This window comes from Mastacembelus armatus, chromosome 7 (genome assembly GCF_900324485.2).
Source record: "Mastacembelus armatus chromosome 7, fMasArm1.2, whole genome shotgun sequence".
Taxonomy (NCBI): Eukaryota; Metazoa; Chordata; class Actinopteri; order Synbranchiformes; family Mastacembelidae; genus Mastacembelus; species Mastacembelus armatus.
In genome coordinates, this window is record NC_046639.1 from 24,765,810 (window position 1) to 24,786,390 (window position 20,581).

Sequence of the window (20,581 nt, forward strand, 5' to 3'; positions counted from 1 at the left end):
ACCTGCAGTATTTGCATACTTGTATAATTCATTTTAAATTGATCACATGTAAAATATGAATATTTGCCTTTGCCACAGTATTTTGTTGTGGCAACATGTGGGTACAGATAGTTTGTTTGTGTAGTACCACCCCGATCCGCAGGGGGCGCAAGAACTCCTCATAGACCTTAGACAACAAGCTCAACACGTCAGTAACCCCTGACAGGGAAGAGGCAGTATAACGGGTTAAAAACTGACCGTGGAACAGAAATAAATAACGGTATGAACTGTTGTTGTTTTGTGTTGGCAGACGTTAGACCGACCACAGACCAGCTGTCAGTGAAACAGCGATACAGGAGCTGAGAGGCGGACGAGCACCAGCAACAACAAAAATGTAGGTAACACGTAAGGTTGAGTGAGAAGTGACAAATAATGTAAAATTGTTATTCTATCATTAACAGGGAAGTTGTTTAGTTGTGTGTCCTCTAATAAACAAACCAGTGTCACTGCTCTGCATGCTCAGTTAGCAAGTGAGCTAACGCTAGCTTTGACTGCAGACTTACCTTAAATGGAAGCTAACACGGGGGGAGGGTTTTACGGTCATTTTTTATACTAGAAAATGGTGAAAGAATTACTCAGAGTATTATTTAGGTAGAGGTACCAATACCTCGATGTAAACATATCCAATTTCACGTTAAAGTAATGTATTAAAATAGGTGTGTAAAAGCGTCAGCAGAATCTACTTAACTATATAATAACTATATAGAAAGTTGGCAAAAGTAGCTCCGGCTCCACCAGAAACAACAGTGAAATGCTGCTTATACCCACCAACGTCAGTAGTAATAGTATTGTTTTTATTTATGTATTTATTTATTTGAATTGTAAAGTGTCTGAGTACTTCTTCCGCCACTTCTAAAATTGACATACTGCGCAAGCGCGAAATGAACCCGGCCACAGAACATCTTTTTATAGAATAAAATGTTATAAAGTTATGTTAAATTAGAAAATATTAAAGTCACTGCATCGCCGTGTCTCCCGGTAATTAAATAATGTTATGGTTAATTATAAAAGAGACCACCTTGCGCTGATTTTTACCAAGGCGGAACCAAACGACGGGCACACTCTTGTTACGTTTCATCTTTTTATCGCCTAATGCGCATGCGCCTTAAAATAAACGTGGAAATAAAATAGCGTTGTTTTTAAGACGTATGTGAAAACATTTAACAGACTCACTTCATTTATAGTTTCATGATACTATAATTCTCGCTGAAACAAAATGTACATTTTTTAAAACAGGAAAATTTGTGTTTGAAAATACAAACCTGGTCGTAATCGCCGCGTTCCCATAATGCACCGTGTTCGTATAAGAATTAATTCTAAAGTATTTTCACTTATATATGTTTCACTAAATATGCTGAGGTGAACTGTATGGGACATATAAAGACGTTTCTAATCACTGATGTGGATCCAGCTGTGTGGTTGGAAGCTCTGGTCCATGCACCGGGACAGAGAGCGGTAAGACTGAGAGTGGGGTCCGGGACTCTGAGCCCTGTTCGGTAGTTCACTCTTGTTTCTTTTCAGATCGTATAAATCTTTCGCCTTTTACTAAAGATTTCCGTGGAGAGGAACAACAAGAGTTTTACCCAATTTTTTGATGCCCTGCTTCATTGCGGGGCTTCCTGATAGTGTGAAAAAAAAAGTTACATTTAATTAATTTACTATTAAATTATTTCTAATGCAGACACGCTAGTACTTAAAAGCTAAGCAAAGCCAGATGTTTCAGATGGGAACTAGTGTTCTTAGGGCAACAGTTCCTGTTTCTATTATTCCATAATTACAGGTGAAATAATCCAAGCAGAGTCACAGTCAGATTAAACCTGATTATCACTGTCTGTCACTTATTTTATGGGCGGACCATGTAAACGAACAGCTGAGTGTTTTCCTACGTTGATGCCACAGAGTCAAAAGTGCTTTAGGAGTTTTCCCTGAATTTGTGAATTTATTGAAATATAAATTTTTAAATGACTTGATTGTCTGAGCAATAATCAATACATAGTGAATTGTGTGCTTCAGTAATTTGTGTTAGTGTGTTTAAAACTGTTCTGTCTGACAGTGTGGGGATTTATATTCTTTATTCAGGTAACAAAGGTTATTTTTGTTTCTTCAGTGCAGGTAAGATAATAGTGCACAGTCCGCAGAGAGCTGCTGTTTGGCTGCAGTGTGTTTAGGACAGTGAGAGAGGTCGACAATAGTTCAGTGTTTCATTAAATGCTGTAGCATTTGGTCACATCCCGGGAGTAAAAGTCATCTGTGTTTATTCTGACTCGACATTTACTTTGGAAACTACAGCTCAAGGCTTCGTTTGTGTCCGTGTGTGGACTTCACCGTTGGTCTTTGTTTTTAAACTCTCTGGTCAGCATCGCATGGCCGTAGACTTCGTATAATCGCTATAGTCGGTATATTTTTATTTTTACCAAGGCGGAACCAAACGACGGGCACACTCTTGTTACGTTTCATCTTTGGATCCGCTAATGCGCATGCGCCTTAAAATAAACGTGGAAATAAAATAGCGTTGTTTTTAAGACGTATGTGAAAACATTTAACAGACTCACTTCATTTATAGTTTCATGATACTATAATTCTCGCTGAAACAAAATGTACATTTTTTAAAACAGGAAAATTTGTGTTTGAAAATACAAACCTGGTCGTAATCGCCGCGTTCCCATAATGCACCGTGTTCGTATAAGAATTAATTCTAAAGTATTTTCACTTATATATGTTTCACTAAATATGCTGAGGTGAACTGTATGGGACATATAAAGACGTTTCTAATCACTGATGTGGATCCAGCTGTGTGGTTGGAAACTCTGGTCCATGCACCGGGACAGAGAGCGGTAAGACTGAGAGTGGGGTCCGGGACTCTGAGCTCTGTTCGGTAGTTCACTCTTGTTTCTCTTCAGATCGTATAAATCTTTCGCCTTTTACTAAAGATTTCCGTGGAGAGGAACAACAAGAGTTTTACCCAATTTTTTGATGCCCTGCTTCATTGCGGGGCTTCCTGTTGGTGTGAAAAGAAAGTTACATTTAATTAATTTATTATATTGTTTCTAATACAAACACGCTAGTACTTAGAAGCTAAACAAAGCCAGATGTTTCAGATGGGAACTAGTGTTCTTAGGGCAACAGTTCCTGTTTCTATTATTCCATAATTACAGGTGAAATAATCCAAGCAGAGCCACAGTCAGATTAAACCTGATTATCACTGTCTGTCACTTATTTTATGGGCGGACCATGTAAACGAACAGCTGAGTGTTTTCCTACGTTGATGCCACAGAGTCAAAAGTGCTTTAGGAGTTTTCCCTGAATTTGTGAATTTATTGAAATATAAATTTTAAATGACTTGATTGTCTGAGCAATAATCAATACATAGTCAATTGTGTGCTTCAGTAATTTGTGTTAGTGTGTTTAAAATTGTTCTGTCTGACAGTGTGGGGATTTATATTCTTTATTCAGGTAACAAAGGTTCGTTTGTGTCCGTGTGTGGACTTCACCGTTGGTCTTTGTTTTTAAACTCTCTGGTCAGCATCGCATGGCCGTAGACTTCGTATAATCGCTATAGTCGGTATATTTTTATTTTTACCAAGGCGGAACCAAACGGCGGGCACACTCTTGTTACGTTTCATCTTTGGATCCGCTAATGCGCATGCGCCTTAAAATAAACGTGGAAATAAAATAGCGTTGTCTTTAAGACGTATGTGAACACATTTAACAGCCTCACTTCATTTATAGTTTCATGATACTTTAATTCTCGCTGAAACAAAATGTACATTTTTTTTTTCTAATCACTGATGTGGATCCAGCTGTGTGGTTGGAAGCTCTGGTCCATGCACCGGGACAGAGAGCGGTAAGACTGAGAGTGGGGTCCGGGACTCTGAGCCCTGTTCGGTAGTTCACTCTTGTTTCTCTTCAGATCGTATAAATCTTTCGCCTTTTACTAAAGATTTCCGTGGAGAGGAACAACAAGAGTTTTACCCAATTTTTTGATGCCCTGCTTCATTGCGGGGCTTTCTGTTAGTGTGAAAAAAAAGTTACATTTAATTAATTTACTATTAAATTATTTCTAATGCAGACACGCTAGTATTTAAAAGCTAAGCAAAGCCAGATGTTTCAGATGGGAACTAGTGTTCTTAGGGCAACAGTTCCTATTTCTGTTATTCCATAGTTTCAGGTGAAACAATCCAAGCAGCAGAGAAAGAAGGATTTCTGAACGTGATGGTTCCTTATTCCAAAGTCCTTAAATTCAGGGAAAACTCCTAAAGGACTTTTGACTCTGTGACATCAACGTAGGAAAACACGCAGCTGTTCATTTACATGGTCCGCCCATAAAATAAGTGACAGACAGTGATAATCAGGTTTAATCTGCCCGTGGCTCTGTCAACCTAAATCTAGACTGTCATGAAGAGTTAGGCTGCCGTTCATACTGACGTATCTTCACTTAACGTCAAATATAAAGACGTTTCTAATCACTGATGTGGATCCAGCTGTGTGGTTGGAAGCTCTGGTCCATGCACCGGGACAGAGAGCGGTAAGACTGAGAGTGGGGTCCGGGACTCTGAGCCCTGTTCGGTAGTTCACTCTTGTTTCTCTTCAAAACGTATAAATCTTTCGCCTTTTACTAAAGATTTCCGTGCAGAGGAACAACAAGAGTTTTACCCAATTTTTTGATGCTCTGCTTCATTGTGGGGCTTCTGTGTTGTTGAAAGTTAATTATATAAAGATGAAAAAACTTTGTCTTTGATCAATGAGATACAAAAGAGCTTCAGCAGCAAAGACCTGTAGCAATTACAGCATCAGGTGAAATATAATATTATGAAATATAATATACACAAGATAAAAACAGTACTGTCTGATATAAGCTGGAGTATCAGGTGATGCTGTGCACGGCTTGTAAGAGTTTTATTGTAGTGGTCTACGTTATTACACAGAGTGGACTTGGAGTCCTGCTGTAGTTAAAGTAGAGATTTAGGGTTTTCACATTTGCTTGATAATAAAAACTGTAGGACAGATGTGCATCAATAATAAAATACTGATAACCCCGAGGTATCTGGTCCATATGAAGCGTCAGTATCAGTCAACTGCCAGTTTCCTGTTGCATATCTCCGACGTCCGTTTTCTAGATCGTCTTGTGAAAAGGCGAAGTTGAGCTGACTAGTCTGAACTGAGTCTGTAGCTGTTTTACAATCAGCTGTTCTCTCTGGGTGAGTTTGTTGTTTCTGTTTGCATTTGTTTGTCTAACTTTTTCTGCAAAACTAAGGTGAATCCCAGATTGTTTGGAGCAGTGCTGGTTTAGATCTACAGCACGTTGTCACTGGACTTTTAAAGACACTGCGAAAACTCCTGTTTTTCTTCACAGCTTCAAGACAAACTCAACGATGCTCTTTCTCCTTTTAGAGATTATTTTAAAACTGAGCTTGTATCTCTTGTGCAATGGCTCTAAAGCGTTTTCCTAATAGTCATTAAGGCTTGAGTGAAGTGTGATGGCATAACACAGCTATTTTCTACCATCAGTTGACGTCTGGCTTTTCTAAATGGCGCTTAGATGGACAGAATGTGGTACGTGTAAAGATCCTATCTGACCACTTTTCTTATAAAGGTTTTCTGCTTCTAAAACATTTCCCAGTGTTTTTCAGGGGTATGTGCATTTATAACCAGACGTGTAAAAACATGTATAGGAGTTAACTTTAAACTGATTATTAGTGTTTGAGGATCATTTTCTAATTACGAAGGACTTCTGTAAACTCAGTGTGTAGAGCAAATATACCACAAGATTTATTTTGGTCATCGGTTCAGCTAATTTAATTTCAGACAGCCTACCCACTGCCGTACCCACTGCTGATCACCAGGATCAGGTGTGATTTGAGGATACCATCACAGATAAGAGGGTCGAGTGGCAGAAGACAATCTGATTGATTGAATATGCCCGATAATGCCATTTTCTGTTTAAGTTCAGCACGGTGACTTACTGGTTAGCACTGTTGCCTCACAGCAAGAAGGTTCCTGGTTTGAAACCCATCAGGGGCCTTTCTGTGTGGAGTTTTCATGTTGTCCTTGTGCTTGTGTGGGTTTTCTCCAGGTACTCTGGTTTCCTCCCACAGTCCAAATACATGTATGTCAGGTTGATTGGTGTATATCGCCTCTTCTGTGCTTCTAGCCTGTCAAAAATGACTCATTTACTCCTGGAGAGACAAAACAAACAGGGTAAAAATGTCAGTTTTGGTGTTGGGAAATTCTGATGCAGATTTTAAATGCTATTTTATTTATTTATTTGTTTGTTTGTTCGACATTTTACAGGATATTCAATGACGGTTTAGAGCTCCATTGCTAAAATAGCTGTTTTATGAGCGGACGTAGTTTGGTAGACACATCAGACCCGAATGGATGATTCTTTCTTAAACACTATGTCCAATGATAAAATGAAGGCACATACCTACCAACACTTTAGTAAGGCCAGGTTTTGTCCAGACTCATGGTCTATCTCAGAAACAGAGACAGACAGTAAAGGGTAAAGTGTAAATGAGAAGTATACACATATGTATGTTTCTCCTCTTATAAGAAGAGTGGTTTATTTTGGCTGCATAAAAAAATTTGCAGAAGTAAATTAATCTGGTCTTGGCCTGTGTGTTTCATCATTTAGACGTCTTGGTTCAAACCACCCTCTGTGTAAAATGATTGTGATGTAATCTGACTAACCACAAAAATGAGGAACTGCATGTTCAAACCATTTTGTAGACATTTTACACAAAGCTGCAGGAATTAAATGAGGACTGACTTTAGTTAAACCCTGATCACTACAGGTCTGAACCAGTAACACCGGCAAATTCCCGACTGTTAACCAGAGATGAGCTGACCATCGACCTGCACCGCATCTCAGCCTCAGACTGTCAGACACAATATGTTGACAATCTCTGTAAGACCACAACACCGGATGTAGACGTGAACGAGGAGTTACACCCAAACACTGGACAACACGAGAAGATCCGTGCAGTTCCGATCCACCGGCGTCCAGACCTGCTGGTACCCTGTGCAGACCTGGTCAACTCAGAGTGGCAGAGGAGCCAGGCTGCCCGTGTTCACTCCCTCCAGAAGTCCTGCCCGGGGTTCCCAATCTCCCTGGTTCTCCTGCAGGGCCACAGAGAGACAGAGAGACTGCTCGGACATGCCCGGCTGTCCCTGGTGGTAGGTCACAGCGGCAGCCTGTTTGTCGAGTCGGTCGTTGTGTCCAAGGCCGAGAGAGGGAAGGGCTTCGGCCGGATTCTCATGAAGGAGACCGAACGCTACGCCCAAAGCCGAGGGTTCAAGCGCCTGTGCCTGACCACCCATGACAAGCAGCACTTCTACGCACACCTCGGCTACGTGCTGTCGACTCCAGTGCAGAATGCGGGCTCCATGACGACGTTCGTTCCCATGGAGATGCTTCTAAGGTTCTCCAGGATGCCGAGTGAAGAGGCGAGCACGCAGAAACAAATACAAGCAAAAATAGATGCTCAAGTACCTGAAGGAAACAGAGACTCAGGAAGTGCTACTGTTATACGTTCACCTCCACCTTCTAGTTTACTTCCTCATCCTCCTCCTCCTCCTCCTCCACCTCCGACTTCCTTCCCTCTTCCTTCTCCTTCCTTCATCCCTACTCCTTCCCCAGCACCTCCACCTCCTCCTCCTGCAGGGCATGTTGTAATTCAGACCCTGACTGAAACTCCGTACAGAGATGCCAAAGGAGTTTCTGTCTACTGGATGCACAAAGACATTTGATGAATATTAAGTCAGATGCAGTTAGTCCATTAACCTGACAGATAAATGTTTATCTGTCCACACATCAAAAGACATTAAAAAGAAGCATATGCACAAACACAAAGGACACACACCATTACAGGGAACGTGCAGCCAAACAAATATTTGTATCAGCGTGAAATGTGTTTCACTACTTACAACCGACGCACAAACAGGTGTCATATGTACTGTAAACTGAAACAGACCTTTTTTAGACAATTTCAAGAATCTGGTCTGTGGCCAATGATTTACATGAAGCTGATACTGCATTTTACAATCTGCCTCTTTTCATAGTGGGGCCAGCAGCCTTTAACATGGAAACAAAGGTGAATGTTGAAAATTTCTACTCAGACCCACCAAACAGCTGAATTGCTTTTTCCTTTAACAGGCTCTGCACCTCAGAAATGTTCCCAAAGTCCTGCTGCTATAAAATGACTTCACTGTAACGTTGAACTCAAGGGCAGAATGTTCCTTGTGGAACTAACATCAAATCAATGTCTGATTAAAGATTCAAAGACGTTTTATCCTGTTGAAACTGACATATAACATCTGATGTTTCACTGGTGAACAAACGTGGAAATAAAGCGAATTTTATGACATTTTTTGACTGTTATTTCATTATTTGTATGTATGTATAAGTTTACAGGGTGTTTTATTTTAGCTCGTCATCTTGGAGTGCAACCAACCAATTAATGGCTATTTCAATGTGTGTGTTTAATTTCTTATGGCCTGAAGTCTTAGTCTTTCCCAGAGCAGACAAAGTCCTCATCCAACCCATTTCTTTCTCCTGTCAGGAAGGACACATCGGTGGGTACGCAGCCATGGTGCTGTCTCAGCTGCATCTCCCCTTACTCTTCCTCCTTTCCCTCTCTCCCCTTGCCTGTACCTACTCCACCGATGGACAGCCTCTCCTCCACCGCACCCTCCTTGCTGTGGCCGCAGCACGTCCGATCCTGGAAGACCGGGCATTCGTCGTGGTGTGGAACATGCCCACGGCACGCTGTCGGCAACGCTACGACATCCACCTGGACCTGAGAGACTTTGACATTGTGGAGAACCAACAGCAGAGATTTCAGGGCGAGGTGATCGATCCCAGTCGGGGGCCCGCTGTGACATCAGTGTGATGTGATGGCTGTGATCACAGTACCAAATGGAAAATGTCTATCTAGCTTTCTCAGGATTCTAAAAATATTTTTCTACAATTAATGCTGACTAATATAAAACTGGACACATTTAATATAACACGCATTTTAAATCTGTGCGGGAGTGCATTTAAAATATATTTTAGAAAATTAAAGATTAAGCAATGCTACTTCAAATGTTATTTAAATCTAAAGCATTTCAGGTTATAAACCAGAGACAGGAAATGTGCTGCCCGACCAAAACAATGAATTTAACAATCCTGAGTAGTTTTATGATAATCCTCCTAACATTTCCAGAAAATGACCATCTTCTACCGTGACCACCTGGGAAAGTATCCATACCTGTCCCGAGACGGCAGGAAGGTGAACGGGGGTATACCACAGCTGGGTGACCTTGCTGCTCACCTTTCCCTCACAGTGGCGCAGCTGTCTGGCTTGCTGCAGCCAAACTTCAGCGGTTTAGCCGTCATCGACTGGGAGGAGTGGCGGCCTTTGTGGGAGGAAAATTTTGGCTCCAAGATGAAGTACCAGAGGCTGTCCAAGCAACTGGTGAGACAGGAGAGCCCGGACTTGTCAGACAGGACCATGACATTCCTGGCAAAGCAGAATTTTGAGGAGAGTGCTCGGAAGTTCATGGAGGAGACGCTGCGCTCAGCAATCACACGTTGCCCCAAGGGACTCTGGGGGTTTTATGGTTTTCCTGCCTGCTTTAATACACCAAAGAGTAAAACAGGTAGGACAACACAAACATTTGACTGATGGGTTGTGACCTCTAACATAGTGATGAACGAAGAACTTTTATGGAAAACCAAAAATACTTTACAATCCAAGTAATGTTTAAAATGTACATTTCTGAACATAAAGTTTGACCTATGTTTTTTTTTTAAAATTTATTCTTTACATGTGTGATCAGATGAAAGCTATACAGGACGTTGTCACAGAGGGATGAGACAGCAAAACAACCGGCTGTCCTGGCTGTGGAGTCAGTCCACGGCTCTCTATCCCAGCATCTACCTGCCACAGAGTCTGGCAGGATCCACGCAAGGAGCCCTGATGGTCAGGTACAGGAAACGCAAAGAAACGTTCGCCCACGTTTTAACCTGTTTTAGTCACAGCAACAGTCCACCAGCACCTCCAGCTGTTACTCATGTAGAGTTGAGGCAAAGGCTGGGTGTGCAGGATGTTAAAGGAATGAACTTTTCTGCCTTCCTCCCTCAGAAACAGACTGCTAGAAGCTCTGAGGGTGGCGTCACGTTGGCAACATGGCAACAATACGGACCACGCCACACCTGTGCTTTCCTACGCCAGGCTGGCATTCACACACACACTCAACTTTCTGAATGAGGTTAGTGATCAGCTCACGTCACTTCATTAGCAACTTCATAGAGTGAGAATTGCAAATGTCTCCTTTAAATAGTTGCATTATTTTTTACACACTTGAGGCATCACATATTGTGTTTGCAGACGGACCTGATGCACACACTAGGGGAGAGTGCATCCCTTGGAACTGCTGGAGTGGTGCTGTGGGGAGAAATGAATTTTGCCAAATCCAAGGTAGGTCACGTGTGAGAGAAAAGGTCATTTGTGGTTGTGCGTGTGTGTGTGTGTGTGTGTGTGTGTGTGCGTGTGTGTGCATGTGTGTAATCCTCTCTCATTCTCCCACCCTCCAGCGTCAGTGCATCCTTCTCAGAGACTACGTACATAACATCCTGGGGCCCTTCATCCGATCCCTGAGGTCCAACACCCAACGTTGCAGTTTCGAATTTTGCCATGGCAACGGGCGCTGCATCAGGCGACGCACCGGTTCTGGTCACATGATTTCATCGTATATAGATATGGACTCTGGCCCTTATGAGGTCAGCACTGACTCCTCCAGTGTCAAACGTTTTCACAGCCACTTTATGTGTCAGTGCTACCCGGGCTGGACTGGGCCGGAGTGTCGAGTGAAGACGAAGAACCAAAACAGACATAAAGACAAATAACCTAGAGTTTTCTATCAAGGTCCCATCAGTCCACGTTCAAGACCAAAAGGCATTTCTGTCCATGTTAGACATCCAGTCATTGCACTAAATGAGCTGCCAGCCCCTATAATTACATATATATACATTTAAAAAGAAATAAATATGTAAAATGATCAGTTTATTTTGCATATTTAAGAAAAGGCCCCTGGCCCTCAGCAGCGCATTTGCATTGCATTCATTTTTATTGGAAGCGGCAGTGAACAGTATTTTTTCCTTTTGCTGCTGAAGAAATAAATAATGTCTGGGCATGTGGCTGTAAAATCAGCATAAAACTCTGTTTAAACCTGGCTGCCTCATTTTAGTAGTGAAAATCAGTAAACACAGAAAATTATTAACCTACTGAAAAACTATGCAATTACTTAAATTTCCCTTTGAGGCTTAATGACGTTCATCTTATCTATGATGACACAGGTCATGAACAGTTTTTTTAAAACCTAAAGATATTTATTTATATTTTAAAGTTGATGTTTTGCAAAAAAATAATGAATAACATTAAATGTGTCATGCTACTTTAATGAAAACATGATTTAGAGGCTCAATTACATGGTTCCATCAGATACATTTAAACACAAAGAACATTAAGAGAACGTCTTGACAAACATTAAAAGTGCACATTATGAATGATTATGTATCCACGTCCATATGTGTGTGTCTCCTCCTCATGTCCTTCCTTTCATGGCTGTCAGGTTGTGTCTCAGCGCCTGCAGTTCTTGGATCAGCAGCGACAGCTCTGCTGCTGCAGCTTCTTTCTCCCTGACTGCCTCAGTCAGCCTCTGGATTGTGCCGCCCTGCTGGACTGGAGACACAAAGCAAAATGCTCTCAGGTTCACTGGGCTGTTTTCAAATAATTACATGTGTGGAAGTGGAAATCAAACTGAGTGAATATCATATCTCTCACCCAGAAAGTAGAAGATGAGTAACACCGTTAGCAGGAGCAGAGTGATAATGGCACAGCCCATTGCGTATGCACGTGACGAACTGGGTGTCAGCATTTGGTGCAGACGGCTCTGCCATTTGCTGTTGGCTGGCTGACCTCTTTGATTGACAGCTGTCATGTCACATGCATAGAGGTTCCCATTCAATGAGGGTGTGTAAGCAGGACGAGGAGGCCTCACCCCTGAAATCACACACACAATCAGTCAGTGTGTGTGTGTGTGTGTGTTTTAGGTTGATACCTTTGTGGCTGTTTGGAGGTTTGTGCGTTTGTGTCTTAGTTGTCGTTGGGGTGTGTGTACCTCTGGTTTCTGAGTGTGCCTACTGTTGTGTGGGCTGTTTACGAGTGTGTGTACCTTTGTGTTCTGGGTGTGTTCGGTGGAGATCGTTGATGGAGTCCACAGAATGGAGCTCGATCTCGGTGAGATCTCTCTCACTGACCCTGTAGAACTGCGGGGTGGTCTGGGAGGACGAAGGCCCAGACATCTCGGCTCCTCTAGAGAGAGAAGTCGGGAGGAAGAACTGTCAGAGGTTGCACTCAACTGATCTCCTCTAGTAAATATAACTAGACTGTCTATCATCCTTATTGATCCATTAAGGCATTGCTTGAGGTCACTGGGCTCTGTATAAGCTAAAAGGCAGTTGTCTGGGTTAGAACTGGAGACATCACAGATGTTTTTCATGTTTTACATTTGCAGCCATCCTAAGAGGCAAAATGACAGGAGCAACAGTAGTTTATGACGTGTTAATAGTACACAGTCCAACCTGTTTGTGCACTTCCTGTTTCATAGGAGACACTACTGCAGCTGCTGTGCTAATTTATTTGTCTGTCATTAGCTGATTATATCTATAGGCTGTGAGGAATAACTGCAGTTGTATTTGATTTTATTGTGAGATTGGTGGTTCAGCTGAGAACCAGTTTGATGTGGTTGATTACCTTAGAAAGGCTTATAATATTCTGTGGTTAAACACAAGTGCAGCAGCAGGGACGTATCCTATGAAGATGGAAAACAGATCATCTTGGTTTCTATTTGAAGACAAAACAAACAGGCCTTATAAATAGAGGATATATCAGAGCTATTATTAGAGCGAAGGCACAAAGCTGCTGGGATCTGAATCAGAGGCCAAAGGACAGAACAGGCTCCTTTCTAATAACTAACTGAATTATTGGATAATTAACTTTGGAGTGGATGATTAACAGACACCTGCAGACTGAGCTAATAAAAACAATCCTTACCTTCTGTCACCATGAACAAAATGCTGTGCTGGAGTTTATGTGTGTGTCTGCTTGTTTGTTCTTGTCTGTCACTGTTCTTGTTCCCTCAGTCTCCTCACACACCTGATTGCCAAACCAAGCGTGTGCACAAACAGGAGCAGCAATGAGGATATCTGCCAGTCCCCCAGTGACAAAAGTAATCCCACCAAACTCAGATTAGATCCCAACAATGAAAATGTGATTCTAGTAAAAATCCTTGATGCATGAAGGCAAAAGGGATCTTCCAGGTTTTGCCCTCGGGGTCTCACTCCTCATGTGTCACTGAGCAACTGCTGTGTGCCGGAGTGTGTCCATGGTCCAGTTTAACCCAGCCAGTTGCCGTGTGAGAGAGAGAGAGAGAGAGGTAGGAATAGGAACGGAGAAAAGACCCCTCACATACACCCAACCCTTCAGACCCTCACGGCTGGAAATAGCAGCAGAGATATGGGGGTATTTTTATCTTCTCAGGGCAAAGGATGACTCACTGATCTGGGTGGAGGGTGTGCTAATTACAAAATTAGCACAACATTGGCTTAGGTTGTTCACCAGCAATGAGTGTGACCACAAGGAGTCAGAGAATTGATCAGAGCTAGAATCTGATAACAGGCAGACTCTAATGAGTAGTTGGGGCCAAGGGACTTAATTAGGTTTGAATGTTTTACAAGTAAAAAGGTGAAGAAACAATCACTTTTTTAAAAAAGTCAACAAAATATCTTCTGTCTCAGTGTCCCAGGTCCACACCAGACATTAATGCAGCCTCAGTGCAAAAAAAAAAGCATCACGTGAAGCCCTGCGCGGCAGAAAAGACTCATCAACTACATTTCCCAGAGGTCTTTGCTCCTTCCTCTCCTCATCACCAGCGCATGTGTTTTTGCCAGGAAAGCAGGAATCGCGGTGTGGAGTCCAAGTTGAGTAACGCAGCTCAAGTGTTTCCCTGTCTGGAGCACCGACTGTGTGTGAGACCTCGGCGGGGATGTGGGCTCGGCTGCTGGCTGGGGTCGGGGATTCGGGGCTCGGATTACGGGCTTCACGAGACGGTTTGCTGCGGGTCGCTGGAGCTGGACGTGCGGGGAAGGTGCAGCAGCAGAGTCGGGCTTCAAGTGCAGAGGTAAGTTTGGTTGGTTTGATCCTGTTTTGGAAAATGATGAAATCAGCAAATATGTCAGTGGTGCTGCGGCTTCACTCTGCATAAGATTATTATTAGTGATTATTAATATTCTCAAAGAGTTTTTATCTTACAGGTGGCCCTGAGCTGAATTGGACTTTTAGCCTTTTTATGGTACTTGTTTTACACCCTGATACTCTTATACAGCTCCTTTGTAGAGAAGCTTTACACCGTGTGTGTGTGTGTGTGTGTGTGTGTGTGTGTGTGTGTTTGTGTTTGTGTTTGTGTGTTTTGGGAGGGATGTAGGAGCTGGCTCATAACTGACCCTCAGAATAAGTGACTGCGTATTACAATAACAACATGAGCCCAGTCACTTCATGCAGGCCTAATGTGCATCTGTCCCAGCAGACTGTGGCTCTGCAAACTTCGCTTCGCTGACCTGCACAAGATGATTTTATTAAAGTCACGAATGACTGGCTGCAGTTGCTGTTACTGCTTTGCCCTGTGGTGACACTTTTAGTGATTTGTCCTTTTGTGTTTGTTCTGAGAAGGTTCTGTATGAAGTGATCCTGCAGACTTTATATACGAGGCTTCTTGGTGCACAGATCATATTTTACTTTTCTATCTAGTGATCTTATCTATGAGTGTTGCACAGAGGAAAGGGTTAAATTAACTGCCAGTTTCTAAGCATGAAATCGCTCTAATCTGTGTGTCAGTGTGTCTTTGTGTGTGTGTATTACAGTAACGGACACGTCCCCTCTGTTTGGCGTTAATATCTGACTTTGGACTTGAACAGTTTTGTAAAAAGCAACTGAGACTTACATGAAGTGCAGGATCATTATGTATCCCAAAATGCACCGCTGCTGTTTTAACTGATATCCCTGTCACCGGCTGGTTCAAAGGTCAGAACAAGGAGCATAAGCACTATGAGTAGGAGAAGCTTCATATTTAGCAGAGCACACTGTTATAGAATAACTAGTTTCATCAGTCTGACTGCCTGGGATTGAATCTTGTCTTTTAAGGGGAGATTGGATTGTTTTTGTAACATTTAATAGGAGAAAATAAATTGTCATTCCAGTGCAAACAAACTTTAAACCTTCACTTTTACTTAAACGGCAAATAAATCATTTTGGAAAACTGATTAAGGCAGTCAGTGGTTACATTACATTCAAAACAATGCACTAAATATGAAATAATCCAGTTTAATAAACACTTTTGCCATCTGCTGTGGCATGTAAGATTTTACTCATTGATACTCATAAATATTTATTTCCTCTACTGTATCTGAAACTTTGCGTTTCTATTATTTTGGACATTCAGCACCGTGATTTATTTTCCCCAGGCTTCCTTGAAGAAGACTCCGCTGTTTGACTTCCACAGAGAGAATGGTGGGAAAATGGTGGAGTTTGCAGGCTGGAGTATGCCTGTCCAGTACAAAGACAGTCACATCGCCTCACACCTGCACACCAGAGAGCACTGCTCCATCTTTGACGTCAGCCACATGCTGCAGGTGAGACAAGCGTAAACTCACACACGCTAACAAATACACACATGCAAACCGGCATATCACACATATAGACATGCATAGTGTTTAATTCAACCTACTGCTGCCACTATATCTCATGACATCTTTTTTTCTTTTACTGCAAGACCAAAGTCCATGGCAAAGACAGGGTGAGGTTCATGGAGTCTCTGGTGGTTACAGATATTGCAGAACTGAGTGACAACCAGGTGAGATGAATGTTTCACTGTGAACTTTCTTTTTTTTACCACTTGGGGGCAGTAGAAACAACCTGTAAAGGCAACACTGACGTTACCAAATTTAAAGATGTGTTGAAGTTGTTAGCAAAAAGTACCATATTATCATTATGGGCAATAATCTAATTCTAAGTTATATTTCTATATATATGGAGGGATGGAAACAAGAACAGTGAGAGTAAAACTAACAGAAAAGTGTTGCAAATGTGTTGTGTTTAACTTCCAATCATCATTTTCCTCTCTCGCCTCCCTCACGTCCTAGGGCACGTTGTCCCTCTTCACCAATAAGGAAGGAGGGATTATCGATGACCTTATAGTGACAAAGACAGACCATGGCTACCTCTACGTCGTCTCTAACGCTGGCTGTGCCGAAAAGGACTCGGCTCATATGAAGGTGAATAGAGGCGGAGTGTAGTTCAGGCACAGGCGTGGAGCCAGGTGCACTGATAGAGTGGTGTGTGTGTTGTACCTGCAGGCAAGGCTGGCAGAGTCCAAAGCTGCAGGTTTTGATGTGGATCTGGAGTTCCTTCATGATGCGCTGATTGCTCTGCAAGGTAAAATATTCTCTCATTTTTTCCCCCTCTGTGTACGTACCCTATTCCTTTGGTCCTTGTTGGTATTTCTCTAATCACTTTGTTTTACTTTTTCCTTTGGAGTATTTTGTTCATTAACAATTTGCCTTCCTCTGTGTAAGTCCTCCACACGCCATGTCTTAGATTAAACAGATAATTGTGTGGTTTCAGGTCCGACCATGTCACGGGTGCTCCAGGAGGGGCTGAAGGAGGACCTCAGTAAGTTAACCTTCATGACCTCCACCCTGGCCACCGTGTTTGGTGTTCCTGGCTGCAGGGTGACCCGCTGTGGATACACTGGGGAGGACGGAGTGGAGGTGAGCGTTTCTCTTCTTTTCTATTTTGACACTGGACATGAGTAAAGATAAAGGTTAGTTTTAAGGTAAGACATTAAGAGTCTACGTGAGGCCAACAGCTCTGTGATGTTGAACTGGACCTGTGCAGAACATCAACATGCTAACAACAACAACAACAATATTAACTTGTAAGCTTAAGGTTTACCAAGTTCACTATCTTAGTGTCACATATTAGTATGATATAACATTTACTAATTACCAAAGCATTGCCCAACCAATGACCTGATGACTGGCACTAGGCAAAGACCAAAACTTATAACAAATCATTGTGATGGGGACTTTGCCAAATGTCACAGTCTGAGTGAGCCAGAGTGAGTCCAGATTCATGTTTTATTACATGGATTTATAATTTTTAAATTGCCTGTCTACCCATTTTATTGGATCTGTGTACAGCAGGATGGATGTGGGTGTCTGACAGAGGGATGGTGGGAGTTTGATTTTTCTGTCTGACTTCCTCTTTCACATATACTCATCTTTCCATTAGATGTTTGTTCACTGGTAAGACTCAACTTTTCAGTTTCACTGTGTTTGTGTCTCAGATCTCCGTCCCTCAGTCCAGAGTGGTGGAGCTGACAGAGAAGCTACTGGCTAACAGCGAGGTGAAGCTGGCCGGCCTGGGTGCCAGGGACAGTCTGAGACTTGAGGCGGGACTTTGTCTCTATGGCAACGATATCGATGAGACCACCACACCTGTGGAGGCCTCTCTAGTCTGGACCATAGGTATGGTTTTAGTATTTAAACATTTTTTTTATCCAGTGTGTTTTTTCATAAGACTGTTAAACTTTATCTGGACTCATTTGTGAAGGGGACAATTCTCACTGATGCTTTACAGATACACATGCATGTATATGTGCATAAGCCACTCAGACTCTAACATAATGTGCAAACACCTGAGAGAACTGGGTGTGGATGGTAAAAAAGACTCAAGCATTTTTTCCCTTTGAAGTAATTTATTGTATCTTCGGCTGTGTGTTGATGTGCGATTGTCTCGGCTGGTGTAGAGGAGCAGCTTGTATTGTCTCTCCAATATCTTTGACACTAACCAGCAGGAGCCTCTAAAATCTGAAGTTTTGAAAGCCTGTAAATGAAATTTGAGTGAGCCTTGCACTTTTATTTCCTGTTGCATTCAAATACCAGCTCATTCTCACAAACCTGGCAAAATAAAACCTTATAAAGATGTGTAGATGTTTCTGCTTCTTGCTGTTTGTATCTGTACTTTATCTGTACTTTCTCTTGAGTGCATTAATTCTCCGTTGCTTTGTTTTCTCAAATGCAGGAAAGCGTCGGCGCCAGACCAAGGATTTCCCTGGCGCTGACATCATCATACCTCAAATTAAAGCCAAGACAGCCAGGAAGAGAGTGGGCCTGGTATCCACCGGCCCCCCCATCAGACAACACACACCCATTCTCAGCCCTGATGGAAAACTCATAGGTCAGTAAACAAAAACTGTGGGAGACGGGTTTATTTTAATTAACAGCCTTGGAACAGCTTGTCAAGAAATAAAAACACATCTGGAGTAAACATCAAATAACATCAAATGTATTGTTTAGACATGCAGCATTTCTTCATCAGCTATTTAATACAATGGGATAAACACAAAAAGATTTAACATTTAAAGCCACAGTGTATTGACATGAAATCATGTGATATGAACACTGGTTGGTCAACAATGTGAGAACTTTTAAAATCCTACACATTGTGGCTTTGCAATACAATGTGATGAAAGTTGTCACAAGATTTTATTGCCTGCAAAAGCTATTTTGTGATACAAATTACCGTAATATTGGAAGAAAAACCGTAATATTGGAAGAAAAGTGCTCATGATTTCAAGTCGAATGTGCAAATAAAAGCGCAAACAAGTTTTGTCCGGTCTATATGCTGCTCTGGGAAAAGAAAATCTCAAATACAGAATTGGACCAACCTAAAATTGTTTTTCTGGAGGATCTTTTTTCTCCGAATGAGGAAGGATGTCAGACCGAGATCATCCAGGACATATCTTTTCTCCTCTGTTTGACTTAGGTGAGGTGACTAGCGGCTGCCCCTCTCCGTGCCTTAAAAAGAACATTGCCATGGCTTATGTGGATGCGGCATTTGCTAAGAATGGAACAGCCATCCAGGTGGAGGTTAGGAAGAAAGCAGTGCCAGCCACAGTCAGCAAGATGCCCTTTGTCCCCACCAAATACTATTCTGGATAGGAGGGACACACATTTCAAACACACACCTACACGTACACGTAAAGTGCAAACACATACAAATACTCACATTCCTCTGCTTTGTTTCGTATACACTAGTCTCCAAAAGTGCAAAACCAACATAAGACTAAAAGGTGTGAAACCAATGATTCCAAATTGTATGTAAGATAATGCAGTATATGTACTGGTCCAACGCTGTCAATCACAGTCACTTTCATTGAGAGCTTGTATCATTAAACATCATTAAAGGTGCAAAACTTACCAGGTGAGTACAGGTACTTTTGCAGGACACGTTAACAGTACGTGATCTATCCACGTGTCCTGAGTAATGTGGATGGATTAGGAATTTAACAGCAATTTAGAAATAAGATGCATTAAATATTAGCTGCCAGTAAATAGTATTGTTAAGTCCTAGAATGTATGTATTACTAATGTGTGGGCCTAGATGCTCTGTTTATATAATAGGTTTTTTTCTTCCTCTGTTTTATATGTGCACAGCTGCTGAAACTGAATCAACCTGTTGCACTTTCAGTAAGAACAAAAACTGCGTGGACCCAATAAACACTAATGTTTCGCTGTAGGAAATAGGTTTTGCTAATGACATTTGATGTTACTCTCATTTGTTACTGGTGGGCCAAAACAAAAGATCACCATATGCCAAATTTCTGTTTATTATGTTCAAGCTCAAAATCCTTTCACAAATGTGCCAGTCTGCTATGTGGAATTCAGTTTTAATTAGCAGGTTTCTGCATTACGTCCCTGTTTTGAGGGGATTTTGGGGAACCTCTGCTTTTGTTCTATTGATATGGTCAATAACCTGATCACCACATTAGGTAGACTTGACCAGTTTATAGATATGTTTAACTTAAAAGATAAGTTTACATGTGGTACAACGATAGATGAACTTGAAAAGGAATTAGCTGTCGTCATGTGTTCTGTCTACTAATCAAATCTTATTTTAGGATCAAACTAGAAAATATGTTTGGACTTTTTCTGCAGTCGTGTGAATGAATGAATAGAGAATTAGTACTTGTCACCTCTTCTTACTGTGTGTGGACTTTAATATTTGGCTGAATGTTTATGTAAACATTTAACATTTGAAATAATATTTTCTATCTTTAATAAAGACAAATTACTTTCCATTTACCTGTGAACTAATGTTTTTTTTTTCTTTTGAAATAGACAATGATATTCAAAGAACATTGTATAAATGTTTTCTGTTCGAGAAATCACTGTGGTCAATCAGTCTGGATCTGGAGGGTCCTGAGGTATAAATCTTCTATTTGTTTAACTAGTCGTTGCCCCAAATTCTGGTGTTGAATGTTAGTATTCTTATTTATATTCCAGAAAATCTATATTAACATTTTGTTTTATTTTAAATAGTCTCAGATTCTCGTTGCATTTTCACTAGATTTTTTTTCACTAGTCCTCGCACAGAAA

The 20,581-nt window shown here is 41.7% G+C and overlaps 3 protein-coding genes and 4 non-coding genes across 8 annotated transcripts; all 7 read left to right on the top strand.

The window, feature by feature from the left end:
* Positions 1-193: 193 nt before the first annotated feature.
* Positions 194-11,082, top strand: hyal3 (hyaluronidase 3). 2 transcript variants are annotated; one of them, XM_026332232.1, is made up of 7 exons: positions 194-373; positions 8,601-8,888; positions 9,246-9,681; positions 9,862-10,009; positions 10,167-10,293; positions 10,413-10,502; positions 10,619-11,082. In XM_026332232.1, the coding sequence occupies exons 2-7, from the start codon at positions 8,628-8,630 to the stop codon at positions 10,928-10,930; spliced, it is 1,374 nt and encodes a 457-aa protein (XP_026188017.1). In that variant the 5' UTR covers positions 194-373; positions 8,601-8,627; the 3' UTR covers positions 10,931-11,082. The 2 variants fall into 2 exon arrangements, with proteins under 2 accessions (XP_026188017.1, XP_026188016.1); XM_026332231.1 differs by lacking the exon at positions 194-373 and adding an exon at positions 5,116-5,237.
* On the top strand, positions 1,541-1,656 carry LOC113146328 (U5 spliceosomal RNA). Its single transcript, XR_003297334.1, has one exon. It is a non-coding gene; the product is annotated as a U5 spliceosomal RNA (small nuclear RNA).
* On the top strand, positions 2,920-3,035 carry LOC113146326 (U5 spliceosomal RNA). Its single transcript, XR_003297332.1, has one exon. It is a non-coding gene; the product is annotated as a U5 spliceosomal RNA (small nuclear RNA).
* On the top strand, positions 3,930-4,045 carry LOC113146327 (U5 spliceosomal RNA). The gene has a single exon (XR_003297333.1). It is a non-coding gene; the product is annotated as a U5 spliceosomal RNA (small nuclear RNA).
* LOC113146332 (U5 spliceosomal RNA) lies at positions 4,611-4,726 on the top strand. The gene has a single exon (XR_003297338.1). It is a non-coding gene; the product is annotated as a U5 spliceosomal RNA (small nuclear RNA).
* On the top strand, positions 5,248-8,405 carry naa80 (N-alpha-acetyltransferase 80, NatH catalytic subunit). Its single transcript, XM_026332234.1, has 2 exons — positions 5,248-5,592; positions 6,834-8,405. The coding sequence occupies exons 1-2, from the start codon at positions 5,579-5,581 to the stop codon at positions 7,786-7,788; spliced, it is 969 nt and encodes a 322-aa protein (XP_026188019.1). The 5' UTR covers positions 5,248-5,578; the 3' UTR covers positions 7,789-8,405.
* Positions 11,083-13,961: 2,879 nt separating the features above from the next.
* On the top strand, positions 13,962-20,287 carry amt (aminomethyltransferase). The gene is made up of 9 exons (XM_026332233.2): positions 13,962-14,265; positions 15,605-15,772; positions 15,913-15,993; positions 16,283-16,414; positions 16,496-16,574; positions 16,764-16,909; positions 17,488-17,668; positions 18,225-18,380; positions 18,969-20,287. Exons 1-9 carry the CDS (start codon positions 14,131-14,133, stop codon positions 19,142-19,144), a joined length of 1,254 nt encoding a protein of 417 aa, XP_026188018.1. The 5' UTR covers positions 13,962-14,130; the 3' UTR covers positions 19,145-20,287.
* The last annotated feature ends 294 nt before the right edge of the window (positions 20,288-20,581 follow it).